This window comes from Notolepis coatsorum, assembly GCF_963971535.1.
Source record: "Notolepis coatsorum genome assembly, chromosome: 19".
Lineage (NCBI taxonomy): Eukaryota > Metazoa > Chordata > Actinopteri > Aulopiformes > Paralepididae > Notolepis > Notolepis coatsorum.
In genome coordinates, this window is record NC_140183.1 from 2,711,681 (window position 1) to 2,734,180 (window position 22,500).

Below are 22,500 nucleotides of genomic sequence, written 5' to 3' on the forward strand. Positions count from 1 at the left end.
CCTGTGTTTTATAAAGCAAGTCAGTCAGACAGTCAGTCAGTCAGTGAATTAGTCAGTTGTCTGTGTGTATATTGCTGTGCATATTCAGATGTAATTACTGTAGACTGGTTCAAGAAAGTGGACATCAGTCTTTCTACCAGCTATGATTTTAGCTACACACACAATGATGGTCCAAAGCCCACCTGAAACAGCTCGACCTCAGTGTGTAGTAAGCGTGTAGTGATGCCATGCCAGACATTAAACACCAGTCAAAGTAAAAAACATAGTCCTCCATAAGACAGATATCTTAAGATAGTCTACTTCACTTCTTTCTGCAGGACACGTGTACTTCAGTTTGTGTGTATGTGTGTGTGTGTTTGTGTATGTGTGCGTGTCTGTGTGCGCACATGTGTGTGTGCGTGTGCACATGTGTGTGTGTGTGATTTCACTGACCTGGCATGTTTGCATGTGTTGGTGGTGAGAGCCGCTCTGGCTGAATGACTCACATACCAACATAGAATAACTACAAGTAAGTATAAACTACTGCATCAGAGAGAGAGAGAGAGAGAGAGAGAGAGAGAGAGAGAGAGAGAGAGAGAGAGAGAGAGAGAGAGAGAGAGAGAGAGAGAGAGAGAGAGAGAGAGAGAGAGAGAGAGAGAGAGAGAGAGAGAGAGAGAGAGAGAGAGAGAGAGAGAGAGAGAGAGAGAGGGAGACACTGAGACAGAGGGAGACAGAGGGAGACACTGAGACAGAGGGAGACAGAGGGAGACAGTGAGACAGAGGGAGACAGAGGGAGACAGAGAGAGACAGAGGGAGACACTGAGACAGAGGGAGACAGAGGGAGACACTGAGACAGAGGGAGACAGAGGGAGACACTGAGACAGAGGGAGACACTGAGACAGAGGGAGACACTGAGACAGAGGGAGACAGAGGGAGACACAGGAGACACTGAGACAGAGGGAGACAGAGGGAGACACTGAGACAGAGGGAGACACTGAGACAGAGGGAGACAGAGGGAGACACTGAGACAGAGGGAGACAGAGGGAGACACTGAGACAGAGGGAGACACTGAGACAGAGGGAGACAGAGGGAGACAGAGGGAGACAGAGGGAGACACTGAGACAGAGGGAGACAGAGGGAGACAGAGGGAGACACTGAGACAGAGGGAGACAGAGGGAGACAGAGGGAGACAGAGGGAGGGACTAACGTGGAGGATTTGCACAGTGTGTCTCTGTCCTTCCCCCTGACACAGTGAACTCTTTATTACATCCACAATCCCTCTTTATTTGAGCCTGAGAGAGAGAGAGAGAGAGAGAGAGAGAGAGAGAGAGAGTGCTATATAACCATGACATAATGTGGCACCACCTCCAGACTTTCATTGCTTTTATACAACCGTTTTTTTTTATTATAGCCTTTCAAACAATAAACAGTGATAGAGGCTTTGATCATTTTCATCATGGTCCTTGTTTCTTTGGAGTGAGCCAACAGAGAGCGTGTCCTGGTTTACAGGGCAAGCCGGGACTGTAATGTAGTTAATTAACTACGGTAATCAAGGCAGAGTGACACAGGGTCGGGTTGTGACACGTCTACAGGTCGTAACGTCTACACACTGAGGTTATAAGCACACAAGAGGGATGAGAGGGAGAGAGAGAAAGGGATAGAGAGAGAGAGAGGGAGAGAGAGAAGGACAGAGAGAGAGAGAAGGACAGAGAGAGGGAGAGAGGGGGAGAGAGGAACAGAGAGAGATAGAGAGAGAGAGAGAGAGGGGGAGAGAGGAACAGAGAGAGATAGAGAGAGAGAGAGCTGTGAGTGACACCAGTTATGATGAACCATGTACTGTACTTCGGCTGACACTGGGAATATCCAGAGATAGCCTGCATATCGTCGGGGTACTACGTCTATGCTTGCACCTCATGGTACCAAAGCACCTCAAAGGCGCTAAAAACAAAATTACAAACATCTCAAAACAAACTGGTCAGACTACTGATTGACCTTACTCCCAGAACCCACCTCACCCCTGCCCACTTTGACAACCTAGGATGGCTTAGAGTAGACGACAGAGTACAGCAACTTGCAATGGGCCTGGTCTACAAGATACACTACACGACTAAGGTACCCATGTACATGTCAAAATACTTCCCAAATGTCAGTGAATACCACGACCACAACACCAGAGGGAGCTCCACAAATCATGTTAAACCCAGATTCGGCTCAAACAAGGGACTAAACACGTTTCGCAATTATGCCACATCAATGTGGAACGCCCTACCCAAAGCTGTAAAGGAATGTGAATCACTACCCACTTTCAAAACCACTCTCAAAGAACACCTACGGGAGGCTGCAATTCGAAACTGGCCCCTGTAAATGTTCTAACCCAACCCCCTCCAATGTACAGTAAATTACCAAGTATGGTTTTGTCAATATTCCAATGTACAGTTTTGCTTGTACAGTTGTACAGTGTGTGTCCCCCACCCACCCACCCCTCCTACCCAGCCCCCCCCCCCACCCACCCAACCTCCTCTCCAATGTACAGTTTCTACGTCAAATGCATATACTCTCTTTTCTGGACTCTTTTTGTTTTTGTATCACAAACAGTACTGTATTTGCAAATCTGGTATGTCATAAATGTATAGATGTAGCAGTACTGTCTATCTGTATGTCGTGTGTGTCATATATGTTATGATGAATTGAAAATGGGGGACCCTGATGTAAACAAGACAAAAGTCTTTCTCTGGTCTGCATCCCCTTAACGATGTATTGAGCTGTACTGTACTGTACCCATTCTGCAATCTGTTAATAACGTTTGCAATCAATCAATCAATCAGTCATTGGCGGAAGAAAACCCAACTTTTCAGGAGATGAAAAAAAATGAACACAGATTTGAGGGCGAATAGAGTTACGAGGTTTAGACAGATGATTGGTTTAATGCTTTCCCATTGTGTAGACTTTGTAAAACCACACACACATATGGAGGATGATCTACCGAGTTAATTTATAAAAATAAAAAAATGCAGTTACAAGGTTTTCTTACGTAAGCGACGATATGTATTTGCACTTTGGTTAGTAGTGGAGGAAGCACACTCCCTAAATGATCAATGTAAATTCAGATGGCTATATTGGTCAAAGGTGTTTGCGATGGAATCGGTTGTGAAATCGGGAAACGGTTGTTTGATGTTGTTTATAGTGGGGGGGGGGGGGTGGGGGGTGGGGGTAGCAGGCTACTGAGAGCAGTGGTAAAAGTCGCAGGATCAAATTAAATCAAATGTATTTGTAAAGCCCGAAATCACAAGGTAATGACTTGTGCAGCCCCCCCCCCCCCCCCCCCCCCCCGGGCTGTACAAGTATTCTTGAACAAGTCAAGTTTTTTCAAGTTTCTTTAATAGTTGTCATACAGAAGTACAGAATACTTTCATACAAAATGCTTCTTACTGTTACGCTCCAGAGACTGTGCTAGACAAGATAGTATCAAACATAGTATACGTGTAATTTAGAAGAAGAAAAAGAGGTCACAGTGTTCGGTATAGACATATGTACAATGTTCTGAGTTACCATATAATATACAATACTATGCAGTGTACTAATGTACAGTACTATCTAGTGCAAAGCAGAAATGGGATGAGGTACAATTTAGGTACAATTTACAGTAAGGTGTACGAGTTGTAGTGCAATCCTTCATCAATAAATATAAATATAAAGTGTGGGGAGTGGGTGCTACAGTGTGTTTGTTTAAAGTGGGTGTGTGCTATAAAGTGTGTGGAGTGGGTGCTACAGTGTGTTTGTTTAAGTGAGTGTGTGCGTGTGGCTGTGTGTGCTATGTGCGTTTGGTGGTTGTTGTTGTGTAGTGTTCATTCATTGTTCGTTTAGCAGCCTGATGGCCTGGGGATAGAAGCTTCTTCTGAGTCTTTCTGTGCTCGCCTTGAGACAAGAAGAAACATCACAATAGATCAAGAACAAAAAAAAACACCATCAAATCCAAATATGCAACACTCCCAGACATTCCCCAATGAAGATGAGGAACAACTCACAAAAAACCTAGCAATAGGGGAAAAAAGCACCACAGGCGATGTGGAGGAGAGAAACCTCAGATGTTCAAAGGAGGATCCCCCAACTTGGATGTCGGTGATAATATAGTGTTGCTATATGGATGATAGATGGGTGGAGAATAAAACAGGTGAATAGTTGGTACAGTATGAATGTACATATACATGTAATAATTTTTTTTTTATAAAATAGAGCTAAGAACAACAACAACAACAACAACAACAACAACAACAACAACAACAACAACAACAACAACAACAACAACAACAAAAGACAAAGCATAGGGAAACGAGCACTGGTATGAAAATAAGATAACGGTTAATGTCAAGGCTAAAGGTCGCAGGAGTGGGCTTGTGGCCTGGGAGGTCACAGGTTTGAATCCCATGGAATTCTGCCTTGGGGTGAATAAGTAATGCTCGCCCTGACCCCTGACCCCAACACCTGCCGTTGAAGTGCCTTTGACCTCCAACTGCTCGTGGCCAGTAATAGATAAGTGTGAGTGTGACGGGGCAGCTGTGAGTGTGAAACTGAGTCTTCAAAGTTTACTCAGCCAGTCTTCCCTGACAAACTAAACAAATAGAGATTCAATAGTAATGGAGACTCATTGATCTCACATGTCCCTCTCTTTCCTCCCTCTCCTCCATCTCCTCCCTCTCCTCCCCCTCCTCCATCTCCTCCCTCTCCTCCTCTCTCTCCTCCCTCTCCTCCCTCTCCTCCCCCTCCTCCTCCTCCCTCTCCTCCTCTCTCTCCTCCCTCTCCTCCTCTCTCTCCTCCCTCTCCTCCATCTCCTCCCTCTCCTCCCTCTCCTCCTCTCTCTCCTCCCTCTCCTCCCTCTCCTCCCCCTCCTCCTCCTCCCTCTCCTCCTCTCTCTCCTCCCTCTCCTCCTCTCTCTCCTCCCTCTCCTCCTCTCTCTCCTCCCTCTCCTCCCCCTCCTCCTCCTCCCTCTCCTCCTCTCTCTCCTCCCTCTCCTCCTCTCTCTCCTCCCTCTCCTCCCTCTCTGTCCTCCTCCCTCTCCTCCTTCTCCTCCTCCCTCTCCTCCTCTCTCTCCTCCCTCTCCTCCTCTCTCTCCTCCCTCTCCTCCTCCCTCTCCCCCCTCTCTGTCCTCCTCCCTCTCCTCCTCCCTCTCCTCCTCTCTCTCCTCCCTCTCCTCCTCTCTCTCCACCCTCTCCTCCCTCTCTGTCCTCCTCCCTCTCCTCCTCCCTCTCCTCCTCCCTCTCCTCTCTCTCCTCCTCCCTCTCCTCCCCCCCCTCCTCCTCCCTCTCCTCCTCCCTCTCCTCTCCTCCTCTCTGTATTACAGGACATAAGGATGCTGGCTATCTTTCTCAGTATGACGGGGAAGTTTGCCATTGCTATTGCCTTCGGTCTCATCTACCTGTACACCTGCGAACTCTACCCTACCGTCATCAGGTCAGTATGAGTGTAACATATATTGGAAGAGACACAACTCTTTTGACTCAGAAAGGGCTTCTTTACCATTAGGTGTGGTATAGGGAGGTGTAGTCTGACGTCACTTTGGTGCGCCCGCGAGGTCCACCCGTATAGGGATTTATCATTGGGAAAATGTATTATCGGCTATTGTAACTATTCTGCCTCATGAACATTGGGCAAGCTTTCCATTTTTGCACAAAACGAGTTCCCTTCTATCACTAACATTATTGTTTAAGCATTTTTGGTTGAAATAAAATGTGCAGATTTTTTTTTACGATTAATTGCGAATGTTTTCATGTTGAGCTATAGATTGTGGATGAATACGCACAGAAAGGTACACCGTGCAAATGTTCATGCTTTATTTGTTTTAAACGAGACGATTTAGAAATGGGCAATGGGGGAATACATTGCGTTTTCAAGATGGTGGACCGGCCGGAAACAGCAATAACGTAACCGCTACACCTCCCTATTGAGGACAAGACAAGGAGACAGAATAAAGGGAGAGACAGAGACATACCAGTAGGGTTAGCTCACCAGGATCACAGACCCAGGGCCAGCCTTAACCCTCCTGAGCTTTCTCCGGGAGGCAGGATCACAGACCCAGGGCCAGCCTTAACCCTCCTGAGCTTTCTCCGGGAGGCAGGATCACAGACCCAGGGCCAGCCTTATCCCTCCCGAGCTCTCTCCGGGAGGCAGGATCACAGACCCAGGACCAGCCTTATCCCTCCTGAGCTCTCTCCGGGAGGCAGGATCACAGACCCAGGGCCAGCCTTATCCCTCCTGAGCTCTCTCCGGGAGGCAGGATCACAGACCCAGGGCCAGCCTTATCCCTCCTGAGCTCTCTCCGGGAGGCAGGATCACAGACCCAGGGCCAGCCTTATCCCTCCTGAGCTCTCTCCGGGAGGCAGGATCACAGACCCAGGGCCAGCCTTATCCCTCCTGAGCTCTCTCCGGGAGGCGTGTTGCTTCTTCCCAATCCAACAGTGCAAAAATGCGGAAGCATTCGTCACCGCACGCCACTACGGTAAAGCGCCTTTCTTTTCAGGCCCGCTTAGACAAATGCTATGGCATTTCCGCGTACATTGCAACGAATCACTTGAAACCTCGGCTGGCTGTCTATTGCCATTCTCTAAGTCAAACTCTAACCTTAACCAGCTCCTTAACAGCGCCTAAACTTAACCCTTCTAACCTTAAGCAACTCCGAAACAATGCCTAACCTTAACCAACTCCGAAACAATGCCTAAACTTAACCGGCGAAATGAACGCACGTTAAAAAATATTGCCATTATCTAAGTCAAACTCTAACCTTAACCAGCTCCTTAACAGCGCCTAAACTTAACCCTTCTAACCTTAAGCAACTCCGAAACAATGCCTAACCTTAACCAACTCCGAAACAATGCCTAAACTTAACCGGCGAAATGAAACGGCGAAAGAATGCCGAATGCACGTTAAAAAAAATAAAAAGAAATTAAAGGGAATCGAACTCGCCAGCAACGAGCCGTAGGATCCACAGCCATGCAGTCTTGCCAATTGAGCTATATTTCTGGATACAGAATAAGGGGCGGTTACTGGGATATAATGAGCTCCGCTCGTGTCGAACCAAGGCGGGATCTCATGCGCATGCGCGGGCACCTCGCGAGCACGCCGGCGCACGCACCTGAGCGAGCACGCCGCCGCCGGTGCACGCACCTGGGCGCTGGGCGAAGGAAAATGAAAGGCGCATTACCGCACGCCACTACGGTACCTGCGGTGACGAATGCGGAAGCATTTTTGCACTGTTGGATTGGGAAGAAGCAACAGGCCTCCGGGAGGCAGGATCACAGACCCAGGGCCAGCCTTATCCCTCCTGAGCTCTCTCCGGGAGGCTTATAGCTTATCCGCAACAGTAAGTGACTTCCGGGGTAGGCCTGATTGGCCCCGACAGGCACGTGACGCGCAACTTTCTCTGCCGCGCGGCACGCTCCGCGGAGCGGAGCGGCAGAGCTTGCGGAATGATGTAACCGTCCAAATCCGCTATGACTTTCGTTCGGCGCTTCAGCTCACCTCGCAGAGCAGCGGTCCTGCGATCCTGCGGTCCGTTGTTGACGAGTTCGAATCCCATAGAATTTTTTTTTTTTAACGTGATTAAAAAATTAACGCCGGTTAAGGTTAGGCATGGTTAAGGTTAAGGTTAAGGTTAGGCATTGTTTCGGAGTTGGTTAATGTTAGAACGGTTAAGTTTAGGCGCTGTTAAGGAGCTGGTTAAGGTTAGAGTTTGTGTTAGAGAATGGCAATATTCTTTCTATGGTTAAGGTTAGGCATGGTTAAGGTTAAGGTTAAGGTTAGGCATTGTTTCGGAGTTGGTTAAGGTTAGAACGGTTAAGTTTAGGCGCTGTTAAGGAGCTGGTTAAGGTTAGAGTTTGTGTTAGAGAATGGCAATAGACAGCCTATTTCCGCGCGACAGCTCTCAGCAGCCTCGTTGCGCGTCCTGAGTTTGCCGCGTCACGTGCCTGTCGGGGCCAATCAGGCCTACCCCGGAAGTCACTTACTGTTGCGGAACAGTTACACGCCTCCGGGAGGCAGGATCACAGACCCAGGGCCAGCCTTATCCCTCCTGAGCTCTCTCCGGGAGGCAGGATCACAGACCCAGGGCCAGCCTTATCCCTCCTGAGCTCTCTCCGGGAGGCAGGATCACAGACCCAGGGCCAGCCTTATCCCTCCTGAGCTCTCTCTTCAGGCGGCGGGCGATCTGATAATAGTTTAGGTTTTCTTTTGTTTGTTCAGGTCGGCCCGTGACTAAACAAACAATGAGTACTTCTCCTCGGCTGCCTTCTATACAGTTCTTCTTATTCCACGTTAAGCAAGTTTACCCACGACCTCTGAACTTCAAATATAGAAGTTATCAACAACAACTGAAAGTTCAAAGAACGAAATATGACCTTTTCCTGAGGGATTTCCATAGTAAAGGAGGACTATTCTGACCATATGAATGAATGAATGAATGAAAACTTTATTTAACAGATTGCAGAATGGGTACAATACAGTACGGCTCAATACATACAATTGTTAAGGGGATGCAGACCTGAGAAAGACGTTTGTCTTGTTTACATCAGGGTCCCCCATTTTCAATTCATATAGACATTTATGACATACACAACATACATGACATTTATGGCATAGGGACATATAGGTATTTAGTACTGATACATTTGTGACATAAACGGTATTCAAATATACAGTACTGTTACCCCTAGATCCTGACAGAGTATACATATGATGGGGAGGGGACTGTACATTAGGAGGGGGTGGGTGGGTGGGAGAGAAATATACATACGGCGGGGAGAGAATATACATGCGGCGGGGAGGAGACTGTCTATTAGGAGGTGGTGGGGGTTTTGGGCATTTACGGTGGCCAGTTTCGAATTGCAGCCTCCCGTAGGTGCTCTTTAAGAGCGGTTTTGAATGTGGGTAGTGATTCACATTCCTTTACAGCTTTGGGTAGGGCGTTCCACATTGTTGTGGCATAATTGCGAAACGTGTTTAGTCCCTTGTTTGAGCCGAATCTGGGTTTTACATGATTTGTTGAGCTTCCTCTGGTGTAGTGGTTACACTGTTAGGCGACCTCCCCACCTACAGTAAATGGACAAATCTGGACATAATAATATCTCAAGATAAGATACAATACGATACGAATAAGATAAGATAAGATATTCCTTTATTGATCCACTTGGGGGAAATTCAGGCATCATAGCAGCACGGGGGAGGGGGGAGGGGAGGCCCAGGTATGGGCAGGGTAATAGTAGAAGACATACAAACAGGCAATAGAATTATAGTACAGTAGAAAACTAAAAGTAGGCAGTGTAGTCAAAGGTGCAGATGAGGATCTGTACGCCCTGTCGGTTATATTACACAGATGAAGGCAGATGAAGGTCCCTGGGACATCAAGTGGGGGTCCGCAGCCTAGCGGGACATGAAGACTTGAGGACCGCTGGACACTAATGTCTGCCCCCCTCCCCCCCAGGTCCCTGGCGGTGGGCAGCGGCAGCATGATGTGCCGCGTGGGCAGTGTGGTCGCTCCCTTCTGCGTGTACCTGGCTGACGTCTGGACATTTCTACCTCAGGTACGTCCACACAGCGCCCCTCCTTATCGTGTCACAACCACAGTCACACTCAGATTCACAATCACAATCAGATTCACAATCACAATCACAATCAGATATTGAAATTTATTGGAAGGATAAACCCCTTGAGATATGCTATCTCGTTTTCGAGGGGGTCCTTAACATAGGATACAAAACATACAATACAATACATAACAAAACAAAAAACAGGACAACAAATACACTTATACACTGACAGACGCTCTCCCATTCCTCCCAAGAGGATCACCAATATAATTTGTTCCCTTATAAAACACATACAAAATTATAATTTGATCTGTAAACGACATGTAAGCCCTAACACAGTAAATCAATAACAGGTGCAAGTAGTCTGTAGATAAGTGAACAAAGATATCTTAAATAACCGGTAAGAAGTAAGAGATCTGAGTGAACTAGGCAGTTTGTTCCAATCAGCTGGTGCTTTATATTTAAACGCAAGTCGACCGATAGCTTTGATGGTTCGAGGTATACTAAAGAAAGGAAGATCTGTGTGTCTTAAATTATAAGTTGAACTATATGGTGTTAAGAACTGCTTTAGATAGGGGGGATAATTAAAGTAAATACATTTGTAAACAAAAAGCAACCAATGAAAATGTCTTCTGAATTGGGGAGAAAGCCAGTTTAACGACTCAAACATAAGACAGTGATGGGTTCTATAAGGACACCTCAATATAAATCTGCAGATTCACAATCACAATCAGATTCACAATCAGATTCACAATCAGATTCACAATCACAATCAGATGCCCAATCACAACCACAATCAGATTCAGGCTATGGTTAGACTAGTGTATTCCTGGCGTTTTTTTATACATTTTTGACGACGTTTGATGTCCTATCTACACAGAAATGCGTTTTTTGGCGTTTTTTTGTGGATACGGCTGAAACGCAAAATTGTGTTTGCGTTTGGAGATATGCAAAAAAAACGCTTCGACAACAGCGTGTAGTCAGCACGGAGCAGTTGTTGCGAAAACGCCCATGCGCAGTAGATACCATCTGCGTGCCCTTCCGGTGACAACAGTGTGTGTGTTTGGGACATAGCTCCGTGTCCCAAATAGCTTCAGCTACCATGTGTTGTCAAGTTATTGTTATAAGGACCCCAGTCCAAGCTACAACAGTCTGCATTCCCTTAACAATTGTTTGTATTGAGCCGTATTGTATTGTACCCATATGCAATATGTTAAATAAAGTTTACATCCATTCATTCTGCTAGCATTACCGATTGCATGAGCAGCTGGCTAACGTGAGCTATCAGGATTCAGACCCTGTTAGCTCAGAGTTCCTCTTTCAACTTAACAAGCATTAAACAAAATGGCCCAGTCATCTATTCACCTTTGTTTAATACACACAGCGTTGTCTCTAATGTTATCTAACTACTGATAGCTCGCGATATCATCAAGTTTGGTGCTGGCTAAGTAGCGTGAGCTAACGTTAGCTTCTAGCCACAATGCTATATTGTTATAATGGCATACTCCATTGACGTTAGCATGCAGCTAACAATGCTACCGATCGTTTTTTAGACTAAACTATCCGCTCTTGGTGGTCACTTGTGTTGATGTTAGTTTTGTTTCATCAACAAATGACAGGCAGAACACACAGTGAATGTATCCGTTTTGTTTATTGCACTTTTATTAGGCTTTGCTGAAAAATTATTGCTGCATTGAGTAAATAGGCAAGATGGTGGCGCGGCATAGGCGCCTGCCTTATTGACATTTTCTTTGCTGGAGCTTCCACCAGGAAGTGTATTGGCACATTCGTTCTGATTGGTTGAAATTGCCTTCATGTTTGCCACCTACTGCCACCTACTGCTTTGGCAGTGTACTACATCAGTGTGCTCGGCTGACAAAAACGAAAAAAAAAACGAAAGTGTGACTCGAGGCGCATGACGTTGCGGTGATACGCGGCGATACGTATAAGAAAACAATACGAAATGATACGAAAGGTGTAACCGCAGCCTGAGACTAATTCACTCAAATTGGAACCCTAGCCTATAATAAGGGTCCCATCTTGAGAATAATTCAGTCGATTTTGGGTCCCAGATGAATAAAAAACACACAACAAGACACAAATCATTATCAGACAAGACACAGTTACACACAACAAGACATGAGCATTATAAGGGCCTAACTTGACTAAACAAAAACAATAAATCTATAAAGCCCTCTTGAGGAGGCTGATACCGGCTGAAACATATAGTTGTCTGTTGCCCGTGCTGGGTACTCGTCTGGTGAAAGGATGAATGTCCACAAGGTCCGTTCCAATAACAAACACCCCAACCGGGTTTATTTACCACATAATTACCCAATGCACAATTTGCATGTGATATGAGTAAACGCGAATACCTTCAAATGAACAAACAAACACTATACACTACAAACAAAACGATAACCAAACAACGTGCCATGTCGACGTGACGTGACGGTCAAAAACTGTTAGGCTCTGCCGGTAACCAAACGCACCTGCTGTCATCAGTCCCGTTACCCATTAAGTAGCTAAGTATGTCACCTACTGGTGAGCAACGGGAACTGATGCCACAAACCCAATTTGGCAGGCTGGCAGGCACAATGTATACAGGCAGAACTCAACACAAATACATAAATCCAAACAAATACATAAAATATAACATATGGCAATACAACCTCTAATAATGTCAGTTTTGGCTTCTACAAGCATTATCAGACAAGGCACAGTTACACACAACAAGACACAGTCATTATCAGACAAGACACAGTTACACACAACAAGACATGAGCATTATCAGACAAGACACAGTTACACACAACAAGACATGAGCATTAGCAGACAAGACACAGTTACACACAACAAGACATGAGCATTAGCAGACAAGACACAGTTACACACAACAAGACACAGTCTTTATCAGACAAGACACAGTTACACACAACAAGACATGAGCATTAGCAGACAAGACACAGTTACACACAACAAGACATGAGCATTATCAGACAACACAGTTACACACAACAAGACATGAGCATTAGCAGACAAGACACAGTTACACACAACAAGACATGAGCATTATCAGACAACACAGTTACACACAACAAGACATGAGCATTATCAGACAAGACACAGTTACACACAACAAGACATGAGCATTAGCAGACAAGACACAGTTACACACAACAAGACATGAGCATTAGCAGACAAGACACAGTTACACACAACAAGACATGAGCATTAGCAGACAAGACACAGTTACACACAACAAGACATGAGCATTATCAGACAAGACACCCAGCAATAAAACAATTGTTATGGTAAATGGCTGCTTTTTTATATAGCGCTTTTATCCAAAGCGCTTTACAATTTGTTCCTCACATTTTACCCATTCACTCACATTCACACACCGATGGCGGAGGCAACCATGCAAGGTGCCGACCTGCTCATCGGGAGCAATTAGGGGTTAAGTGTCTTGCTCAAGGACACATCGACACGCTGCCCGGGAGGAGCGGGAATCGAACCGGGAACCTCGGGATTGCCAGACGACTGCTCTACCTCCTGAGCCACTGTCGCCCCTGCAGTAGTGTTATCCATGCAGTAGAACCATATAGACAGAGGGATTAGAGTGAAGAGACATCAATCTGACACACACAGATAGACAAGCCAGCCAGACGAGGACAGACACAGCGGGCATGCAGAGGCTACAGTAGGCATGAGGACACACCTGGTTGCTTTTGGGCCAGGTTTTAAGAGTATGTACGAAGGAACTATATCTTATTATGTACTGGAAGTGTGTTCCAAGTCTGGGAAGCTCTCACTGTAAAAGCTAACTGTCCCAAGGAGCTTTTTATATATTAGATCATAATAAGACACATGTTTCCAATAGCTCAGAAGATCATACTTAGGCAGTATATTACAGCCTTGCAGTAGTATTAAAAAGGTAAAGTAATATAGACCATTTTGAATGAAATAGCACCGTGACAATTGTATTTACAAGATAAATTGTTGTTGTAATTTGTACTGGAAAACAAAAGAGTATCAAATACTGTTACACCATCAAAACAGATGTGATTATGATACTTTGGCCCAACGGAACGATGCAGCCGGAGCGGCGCGGCAGGAGGGGGCTCCCAGTGGAAGAGGAGGGGGCTCCCAGTGGAAGAGGAGGGGGCTCCCAGTGGAAGCTCTGTCACATTGTGAATGTTATCTCCAGAGAACAGAACATGCCTTGGACAGGCCTCTGTCTCCAAATAACTCACGTTGTCTCAGGGGCTGACCGATCTCTTTAGACCTGTGGCACATGTTGCTGAGGGGCCAGCAAAAGAGACATTACTAGTAATAATAATAATAATAAATGTTATTTATAAGGCGCCTTTCAGGACACTCAAGGTCGCCGTACAACAATTTAAAAACAGTTCATTAACAATCACAATACATTTAAAAAATTAAATAAAATCAGACATACGCCTGCCTAAACAGGTGGGTTTTGAGGTGGGTTTTGAATGGGATGATGGAGTCAATGTTCCTGATGCCGGGGGGGAGGGAGTTCCAGAGGCGGGGGGCAGAGCAGCTGAAGGCTCGTCTTGACCCCATGGTGGACAGACGGGCTGGGGGGACGGTCAGGTTGATGGAGGAGGCAGACCTGAGGGACCGGGTGGGAATGTTGATGTGGAGGAGGTCGGACAGGTATGGAGGGGCGAGGTTGTGGATGGCCTTAAATGTATGGAGGAGGATCTTGTAGTCTATGCGATGTTTAATGGGAAGCCAGTGTAGTTGGCGTAGGACGGGGGTGATGTGACTGATGACAGGGGTTCTGGTTATTATACGGGCAGCAGCGTTCTGGACCAGTTGGAGCTTATGGAGGAGTTTGTGGGGGAGACCAAAGAGAAGGGAGTTGCAATAATCCAAGCGGGAAGTGACGAGGGAGTGGACCAGGATTGCGGCGCTGTTGGGAGTGAGTGAAGGGCGGAGGCGGTTGATGTTGCGACGGTGGAAGTAGGCGGACCGGATGGTGTTATTGATGTGGGAATGGAATGATAGGGTGCTGTCGAGGACGACACCCAGACTCTTGACCTGGGGGGAAGGGGAAACCAAGGAGTTGTCTATGGTGAGGGTGAAACTGGGGTGCTTGGTGAGTGTGGACTTGGAGCCAATGAGGACTACCTCTGTTTTATCACTGTTTAATAGTAGGGGTGTAACGATGCATCGATTAATTAGGGATGTCCCGATCATGTTTTTTTGCTCCCGATCCGATCCCGATCATGTGATTTTGAGTATCTACCGATACAGATATTTCCCGATCCGATCAAAAAAAAATTGTTTAACTTTTTTATTCAACAAACATGACCATGTTCACATCTTAAACTCATACTGAGGCCTTATTTTTGGTTTTAAATTGCATATCATCATTCATTTATTTATTGTCACACAGAGCAGAAGAATTTTGCCAAAACAAACCAATAGTATCCAGCTGCAGAACAGCAGACCAGCCACAATCTCAGACCCAAACGCATTTCCTTTGATTTAATTATACATCAAATGATTTATGAAGTTAACTTTTCACCTGGATAACGTCAACATTCAGGGTGAATGTAATGTGAGAAATTGGGATAAAAAAAAAAAAAAAAAAAAAAGTATTATTTGGGTCTGAGAGTGTGGCTGGTCTGCCGTTCTGCAGCTGAAGCATCAAGCCCCAGAAACAGTTTATTGGAAGGTCGATACGTCACGACTTAACAACTGAATACTGCCCTTCTGTTACACCAGAGACAGGCCCACACTCTTCTAGTGTAAGCAGTGTTGCCCATGGAGATCTTTCCTCTGTTGCTAAGTGTGTTGCTAGGGCGGGCATGGCATGAGTGGGGTTGTGCTGCTCTGCGCCACCTGCACGCCGGATCTGAGTCAGCTCTGAGGCAGGGTGCCAGTCTGCTGGCCAGCTTTAACGTGGCTTTGATCACACTGTGACGGTAATCTCAGTGGTCTGTGTGGGAATGCAGATTAGAAAGAGTAGAACGACAGACACTACACAGCACACAGTCCATAGTTCAGCAGCCAATCCTCTAATCTAGGGTTTCTCAAACTCAGGCCGGGGGACCAATACCGGTCACCAGTGGTGGGACAATTACACAGTTCCGTTACTTTTAAGTACAAGTAGAAATACCCAGATAGAATAGTACTCTGGTAAAAAGTAAATGTCCTCCATTCAAAATCCTACTTAAGTAAAAGTAGAGAAGTATTTGATATTGAATGTATTTAAGTGTCAGAAGTAAAAGTATGCATTATACATGGTGTTTGTGTATTCCAGTGCTTGGGAGCATTCAAGCCTCAAACCATTGACCTCTATATGTTAAAGTGGTATGTGGTCCAGTTATGCTGCTCTGATTAAAGGTCATGTTAAAGTGGTATGTGGTCCAGTTATGCTGCTCTGATTAAAGGTTATGTTAAAGTGGTATGTGGTCCAGTTATGCTGCTCTGATTAAAGGTCATGTTAAAGTGGTATGTGGTCCAGTTATGCTGCTCTGATTAAAGGTTATGTTAAAGTGGTATGTGGTCCAGTTATGCTGCTCTGATTAAAGGTTGTGTTAAAGTGGTATGTGGTCCAGTTATGCTGCTCTGATTAAAGGTTGTGTTAAAGTGGTATGTGGTCCAGTTATGCTGCTCTGATTAAAGGTCATGTTAAAGTGGTATGTGGTCCAGTTATGCTGCTCTGATTAAAGGTTATGTTAAAGTGGTATGTGGTCCAGTTATGCTGCTCTGATTAAAGGTTATGTTAAAGTGGTATCTGGTCCAGTTATGCTGCTCTGATTAAAGGTTGTGTTAAAGTGGTATGTGGTCCAGTTATGCTGCTCTGATTAAAGGTCATGTTAAAGTGGTATGTGGTCCAGTTATGCTGCTCTGATTAAAGGCTGTGTTAAAGTGGTATGTGGTCCAGTTATGCTGCTCTGATTAAAGGTTATGTTAAAGTGGTATGTGGTCCAGTTATGCTGCTCTGATTAAAGGTTATGTTAAAGTGGTATCTGGTCCAGTTATGCTGCTCTGATTAAAGGTTATGTTAAAGTGGTATGTGGTCCAGTTATACTGCTCTGATTAAAGGTTATGTTAAAGTGGTATGTGGTCCAGTTATGCTGCTCTGATTATGTTCAAATTTGAAAGTACATAATATTGCCATGTTTTCTGTGCAAAATCGTTTTCTTCAAATTAATCCTGAATTTCCCCAAGGGGATCAATAAAGGAATATCTTATCTTATCTTAACTAGTGGCTGATGGGTTCAGACAAATGTATTGGAGTAAAAGGTACAATACTTTCTTTGAAATGTAGTGGCGTGAAAGTACAAAGTTCCCTAAACTGAAAATACTCACGTAAAGCACAAGTACCTCAAAATGATACTTAAGTGCAGTACTTGAGTAAAAAAAATACTTATCTACTTTCCACCAATGCCGGTCACAGGGATGTTGCTGACCGGTCCACACCCTAGTCTAATTATTTGCTGTGGATATAATCAGTTTCGTAGCATTCGTTTTGATGGAAGTGGTCCCTGAAGGTGGTAATAGTATTGCTTGCCAAGACAAAAAATACAACCATTTTCCAGTCAGTCTCCAAGAACGCAATGTCTGGGAAACACTGCGCTAACCCGTGTCTGAATCCTCCAGTGTGAGCTAGGTTCCCTGCGGGGGCTCGTCCTATGTCTCTCTGCTGCCGCGCTCTTTCTGTGGGCTAAGTTCAATTGAACCTTTATTAATCCCCTTGGGGAAACGGCATTTGACCCATCCTACCTATTTAGTAGCAGTGGACAGCCACACATAGCGTGTAGCGCCTGAGGACCAGTTGTAGTACCAGTACCTTGGTCAAGGGCAATGGCAGCAGGTACATGCACACATAGAGGCCAAGGGGTGCTTGAGCACCTGCCTTTTTGAGCCTCGTCAAAAAAGTGCCCTTTTTGGAGAAAAAAAAATAATAATATTTTTTTTTACCGTTACGCATATAGACCGCCCTTCCAACTGAAAAATGTCAGGATAGAATCAAAATATTAGGTAAAGAGAGAGAGATGACCCATATTCCATTGCAGTTTGCACGGCCTCCTCAGCGTGCCTCTCCGCGGACCTATATATTTTATGCATAGCGTGGGTGGTGATGATGATGATGATAGAAACCGCTGTGCTGCATACAGTTGAATGCTGGTATTACACTCACTGAGGGACACGAAGAAGTCAAGTCCGATCGGATTTGGGAATCTCAAATACAAATCGGGATTGGAATAAAAAATGCATTTATATTAAACAATACAGAATATACAGCACTTCTTGGGGTCTGTAGGGTAAGCACCTATTCCCTCCCCCCTGAACATTTATGGAGATGTATGGGCCTTTTAAATCAGTGATAAAAGTGTCTTTCAAGGATAAGTGAGCTCCTGCACTGATTATTATAGTTCAATATTCAATATTTGATCACCAAAACCCCCCAAAAAGCATAAAAAGGGGGCCCCCCACCCCGAAAAGGGCCCTTAAAAATTGCGCTACACGCGCTCGGTTAATATAAACACACAAGTGTAGTGCCCTTTTCAGCCTTTGAGCACCTGCCCCTCTAAAGTCCTGTGCACGTCCCTGAATGGCAGTAAACCTAGCATGCGTGTCTGTTGGTGAGGGAGGAAACCAGAGTAGTACCCAGTGGAGACCCACCAAAACACGGGGAGAACATGCAGAACTCCAAACAGAAAGGTTCCCTGCTGGGGTTTGAACACAGGACCTTCTCGCTGCGAGGCAACTGTTCTAACAACTGTGCCACCGTGGTGATGTGTTTAACCCGCTGCCATGCATGCTCTCTCTGTGGGCTCACAGCTCAGTCAAGAGAAAGGATGTCTGACTAAATGTCCACCGTAAGGTGGAAGCAGACCCAAGATTTCATCATCAAGGCGGTAGCACTAGGGATGGGCACGAATTAGGTACTTTTAAAGGTACCGACCGAATCACGACGGTACTACCGAGTACCGATTCACGTGAGATCCGTCGGTGCCACATTTCGGTTGTAAAAGAAAAAGAAAAAAAAGTATTATTATTATAATTTTTTCACGTCAACGTTCACACGCACAATATACGCTTACCTAGGATTTGACTTGATTCAACAACAAAGCGGTCGGAGCAATGGCGAGCCGAAAACGGTCGAAAGTGTGGTTATTTGAAGTTTGGATTTTTTTCTTCACAACTGAGGTAGGTAGATTACATTTTTAGAGACTAAAGTACCGAAAAAAGGTACCGTTGGGTACCGGTATCAATTCAAATGTGAAAGGTACCAAACCCTACTAGGTAGTGTTATTACTAGTCAGATAGATGGGGGGGGGGGGGGGGGGGGGTGTTGACCTGACTCTGGCTATATTTACCAACACCCGTCTCGGGCACCGGTCAAAATAAAGAAGGTACCATCTGGACTCAGGAGGAGAGGGAGGTTCAGATTCACTGACGCGACAGCATCACTGGCCTCAGGCACATTACGTCACTATGAAAAGAACACATACGCACTTACATAACCAAACCCCGCTAGGAGGCACAATGTCCAACAGAGGATAGGAGGTGAAATGATTGCATAACAACCATTCAAGCATGATGGCAATCCTGAATTATTTACCCATAAAGCATCAATAAAAGATCCTATGTATGTATGTCTATGTTTGTGAGTGTGTGTGTGTGTGTGTGTGTGTATATATGTGTACTGTATGTATGCGTATGTGTTTGTATTTGTGTGTGTGTGTGTGTGTGTGTGTGTGTGTGTGTGTGTGTGTGTGTGTAGGTATGTATGTATGTCTAAGTATGTCTGTGACAGTATGTATGTGTATGTGTATATATTTGTATGTGCATATTAGAAATGGAGAGGACAGATTATGCATGGATGAAATTATTTATATTTTTGGGTTTAAAGGAGAATCTGGCGGATTTAATATACTCATTATCTCAATAATTACTGGTATTATTATTATGAATAATTACTAATATTCTTCCTAACAGATAGTGTCGTAATTTGGCAACACAGGAAGGTTGGTGCCAGTGTGGCGAGTTGGCCGAGCTTTGAGATGCATGTCTTGACAGAAGAACACTGGCCAACTTGTTGTGTACCGACTCTGTGAGAGAACAGTCAAAACAACCAGTATATTATCAATCACTTTTATATAGGTGTAACGGATGGTATCGTGAAGCGCAGTCAAGAAGGGCTGGGGTGAGTAGCGGTGCTATGGGTTAAACTCACTCTCACATCCTCAAAAAGACGCATAAACCCATTATTTTGAAGTGGATTCACCTCTTGGTATAGCGGTCTGTGTTGCTGCCTGCGGTGTGGGAGACCGGGGTTCGACTCCCACTCGGGGCATTGAAGTTTGAGGTGACGTTGTCACAACCGTTACATAGGCTACAGAATGTTTACTCTTTTGTAATACCAATCATATTTGAATGATATTCTTATTGTCTATGCATTCCAATAGTTACATTGTATAGTTGTACTAAATTTGAGATTAGGCCATTGGATTAAACTGTTTTACTTACCCCGAAAGAAGTAAGAAGAAAGTCTCCTCTGTGTTTGTTTCATAGCGTTATAAATCCATCAGCTTGGCTTCATCAGTGTTTGTTTTATAATGTTATAAATGCATACACTTGGCTTCCTCAGTGCTTGTGTTGTGTTGGGGATTATTTCATTACATGTAATTAAACTAGTTTAAATACATTTTTCAGTAGCTTGCAAAGTTGCAAGTAGTTCAGCTAAATTAAAATGTGCACTGCGTACTGATTTTGGTAGTTAAAATTATTATTATTATTATTTTTTACACTTCTAGGCATAGTTAATAACAGGTCGAAAAGTACCTTTCCGAAAAAGAAGGGAATCTACGAATTCCAATCTGGCTTCAGAACGTCCCATTCCACTGACACATGCCTTTTCTATTTGAATGACCACATCAAACAAGAGGTGGACGCGGACAAATAAGGCGGCATGGTCATGCTGGACCTCCAAAAGGCTTTCGACACCGTCAATCACTCCATTCTGATTGATAAACTAAAAGCAATTGGTTTTGATAGTTCATCAGTGAGCTGGATGCAATCCTACCTGGAGGGGAGAGAACAGATGGTGGAGGTAAACGGTACCCTACCCCCCCCCCCCTCCCAGTGAGCTGTGGTGTTCCACAAGGAAGCATACTAGGACCTTTACTGTTCCTAATTTATGCAAATGACATGTCGTCAGCTTGTGACTGCAACTTGTTCCTGTTCGCGGACGACTCAGCCCTGCTGGTCTCTGACAGGGACAAGTTGCAGGTTGAAAAAACCCTCAGCTCAGAACTCGGTAGAATCTGAACCTGCTCTGCACCTGACTCTGGCAGGAGCACTCATTCAAGGGTACTACGACTATGCGTGCACCTCATGGTACCAAAGCACCTCAAAGGCCCTAAAAACAAGGCTCCAAACATCACAAAACAAACTGGTCAGACTACTGCTTGACCTTACTCCTAGAACCCACCTCACCCCTGCCCACTTTGACAACCTAGGATGGCTCAGAGTAGACGACAGAGTACAGCAACTTGCAATGGGCCTGGTCTACAAGATACACTACACGACCAAGGTACCCATGTACATGACAAAATACTTCCTAAAGGTCAGTGAATACCACAACCACAACACCAGAGGGAGCTCCACAAATCATGTTCAACCCAGATTCGGCTCAAACAAGGGACTAAACACGTTTCGCAATTATGCCACAATAATGTGGAACGCCCTACCCACAGCCGTAAAGGAATGTGAATCCCTACCCACTTTCAAAACCGCTCTCAAAGAGCACCTACGGGTGGCTGCAAATTGGAAACTGGTCCCGGTAAATGTCAAAATCCTCTAATGTACATTTAGTTCCCCTTCTAATAATTTTTTTTTAATGATGTTCTCTCTTTCTTACATAGTACCGTATATTTGTATGTCTCTAAAATGTCTTGATGAATTGAAAATGGAGGAGCCATATGTAAACAAGATGAAAGTAGTCCTCTTAGCAGTTGTTTGTATTGAGCTGTACTGTATTGTACCCATTCTGCAATCTGTTAATACAGTTTTCAATCAATCAATAAGTAGGCCTCCTGGAACTACAATCTTGTCTCGAGGTTTCTAGAAAATAAAAATAAATATAATTTATGTATTATATTTTTTTTTAACCTGTGCCTCTCTTGAGTGGAATCCCTTTGACCAACTAACCCCTGATGCTGCTCTGACAACCATAAGCCGACAGACTCGATTGGCGCGATAACGTTTTTTTCAATGTAAAAAATTTCCAGTTCAAGATAAACAAGTTTTGCGTGTTTTTGCTCACTTTGTTGCATTGGCAGGTGTTACAAAATCCAGTTTTACAAGTTTACATTCGTGCACATTTTCGGTGACGACCCAGGACAGTTGGTTCATTTTTGCCAGCTATTAATAAAGTGAGAAGTATGCACTTAGTTTTCACTTTAAATGTGTATCGTTGTTTGCAGTCATGTCAGCTCTTTTAGTGTTAAAATGTTTGTATTGCATTGCAAATCTCTCTTTTTGAATATACACATATATGTCGTTTGAACTACTTTTTTTTAAGTAACAAAAAATATATATATCTTCACTGTAGTTTTGCTGTAGTTGTTCCGGTACTTCTGTGTGAAGTGATCGGTAGCTTGCGAGGCGCTTCCCCAACGCGGCCTGTGTCAGGCGGGGCCCCCGACCTCAGACAGAGGGGCCCCTGTGTGCGGAGGCTGCAGTGCCACGTCAAGGTGATGCCACAGCAGGGGGAGGCAGAACACGGACTCACCTAATATCATTATCTCTTGCTCAATCTCTCTCTCTCTCCTCAGGAGGAAACGCTGCGTGAAGCACAATGGGACCGTTCCAGGAATATGAGGTGAGTCACGTTCATCACTGCGGTCACTTCTATTATATACAGTGATTTCTTTAAGCCAACGTCGGTGTC

The 22,500-nt window shown here is 44.9% G+C and overlaps 2 protein-coding genes across 2 annotated transcripts in view; both read left to right on the top strand.

The window, feature by feature from the left end:
* The window catches only part of LOC311245891 (solute carrier family 22 member 16-like), a gene marked incomplete at its 3' end in the record, with an annotated part of 53,627 nt that extends 31,226 nt beyond the window's left edge, over window positions 1-22,401 (top strand). The window contains exons 3-6 of the mRNA XM_084335916.1: window positions 5,318-5,427; window positions 9,449-9,548; window positions 22,207-22,303; window positions 22,385-22,401. Coding sequence (XP_084192042.1) covers window positions 5,318-5,427; window positions 9,449-9,548; window positions 22,207-22,303; window positions 22,385-22,401 — 324 coding nt within the window. The remainder of the gene's footprint in view (window positions 1-5,317; window positions 5,428-9,448; window positions 9,549-22,206; window positions 22,304-22,384) is intronic.
* A 6-nt stretch (window positions 22,402-22,407) lies between these two features.
* The window catches only part of sybu (syntabulin (syntaxin-interacting)), a gene marked incomplete at both ends in the record, with an annotated part of 9,426 nt that continues 9,333 nt past the window's right edge, over window positions 22,408-22,500 (top strand). Inside the window, one exon of the mRNA XM_084335917.1 lies at window positions 22,408-22,431. Within this exon, the coding sequence (XP_084192043.1) occupies window positions 22,408-22,431 (24 nt within the window). The remainder of the gene's footprint in view (window positions 22,432-22,500) is intronic.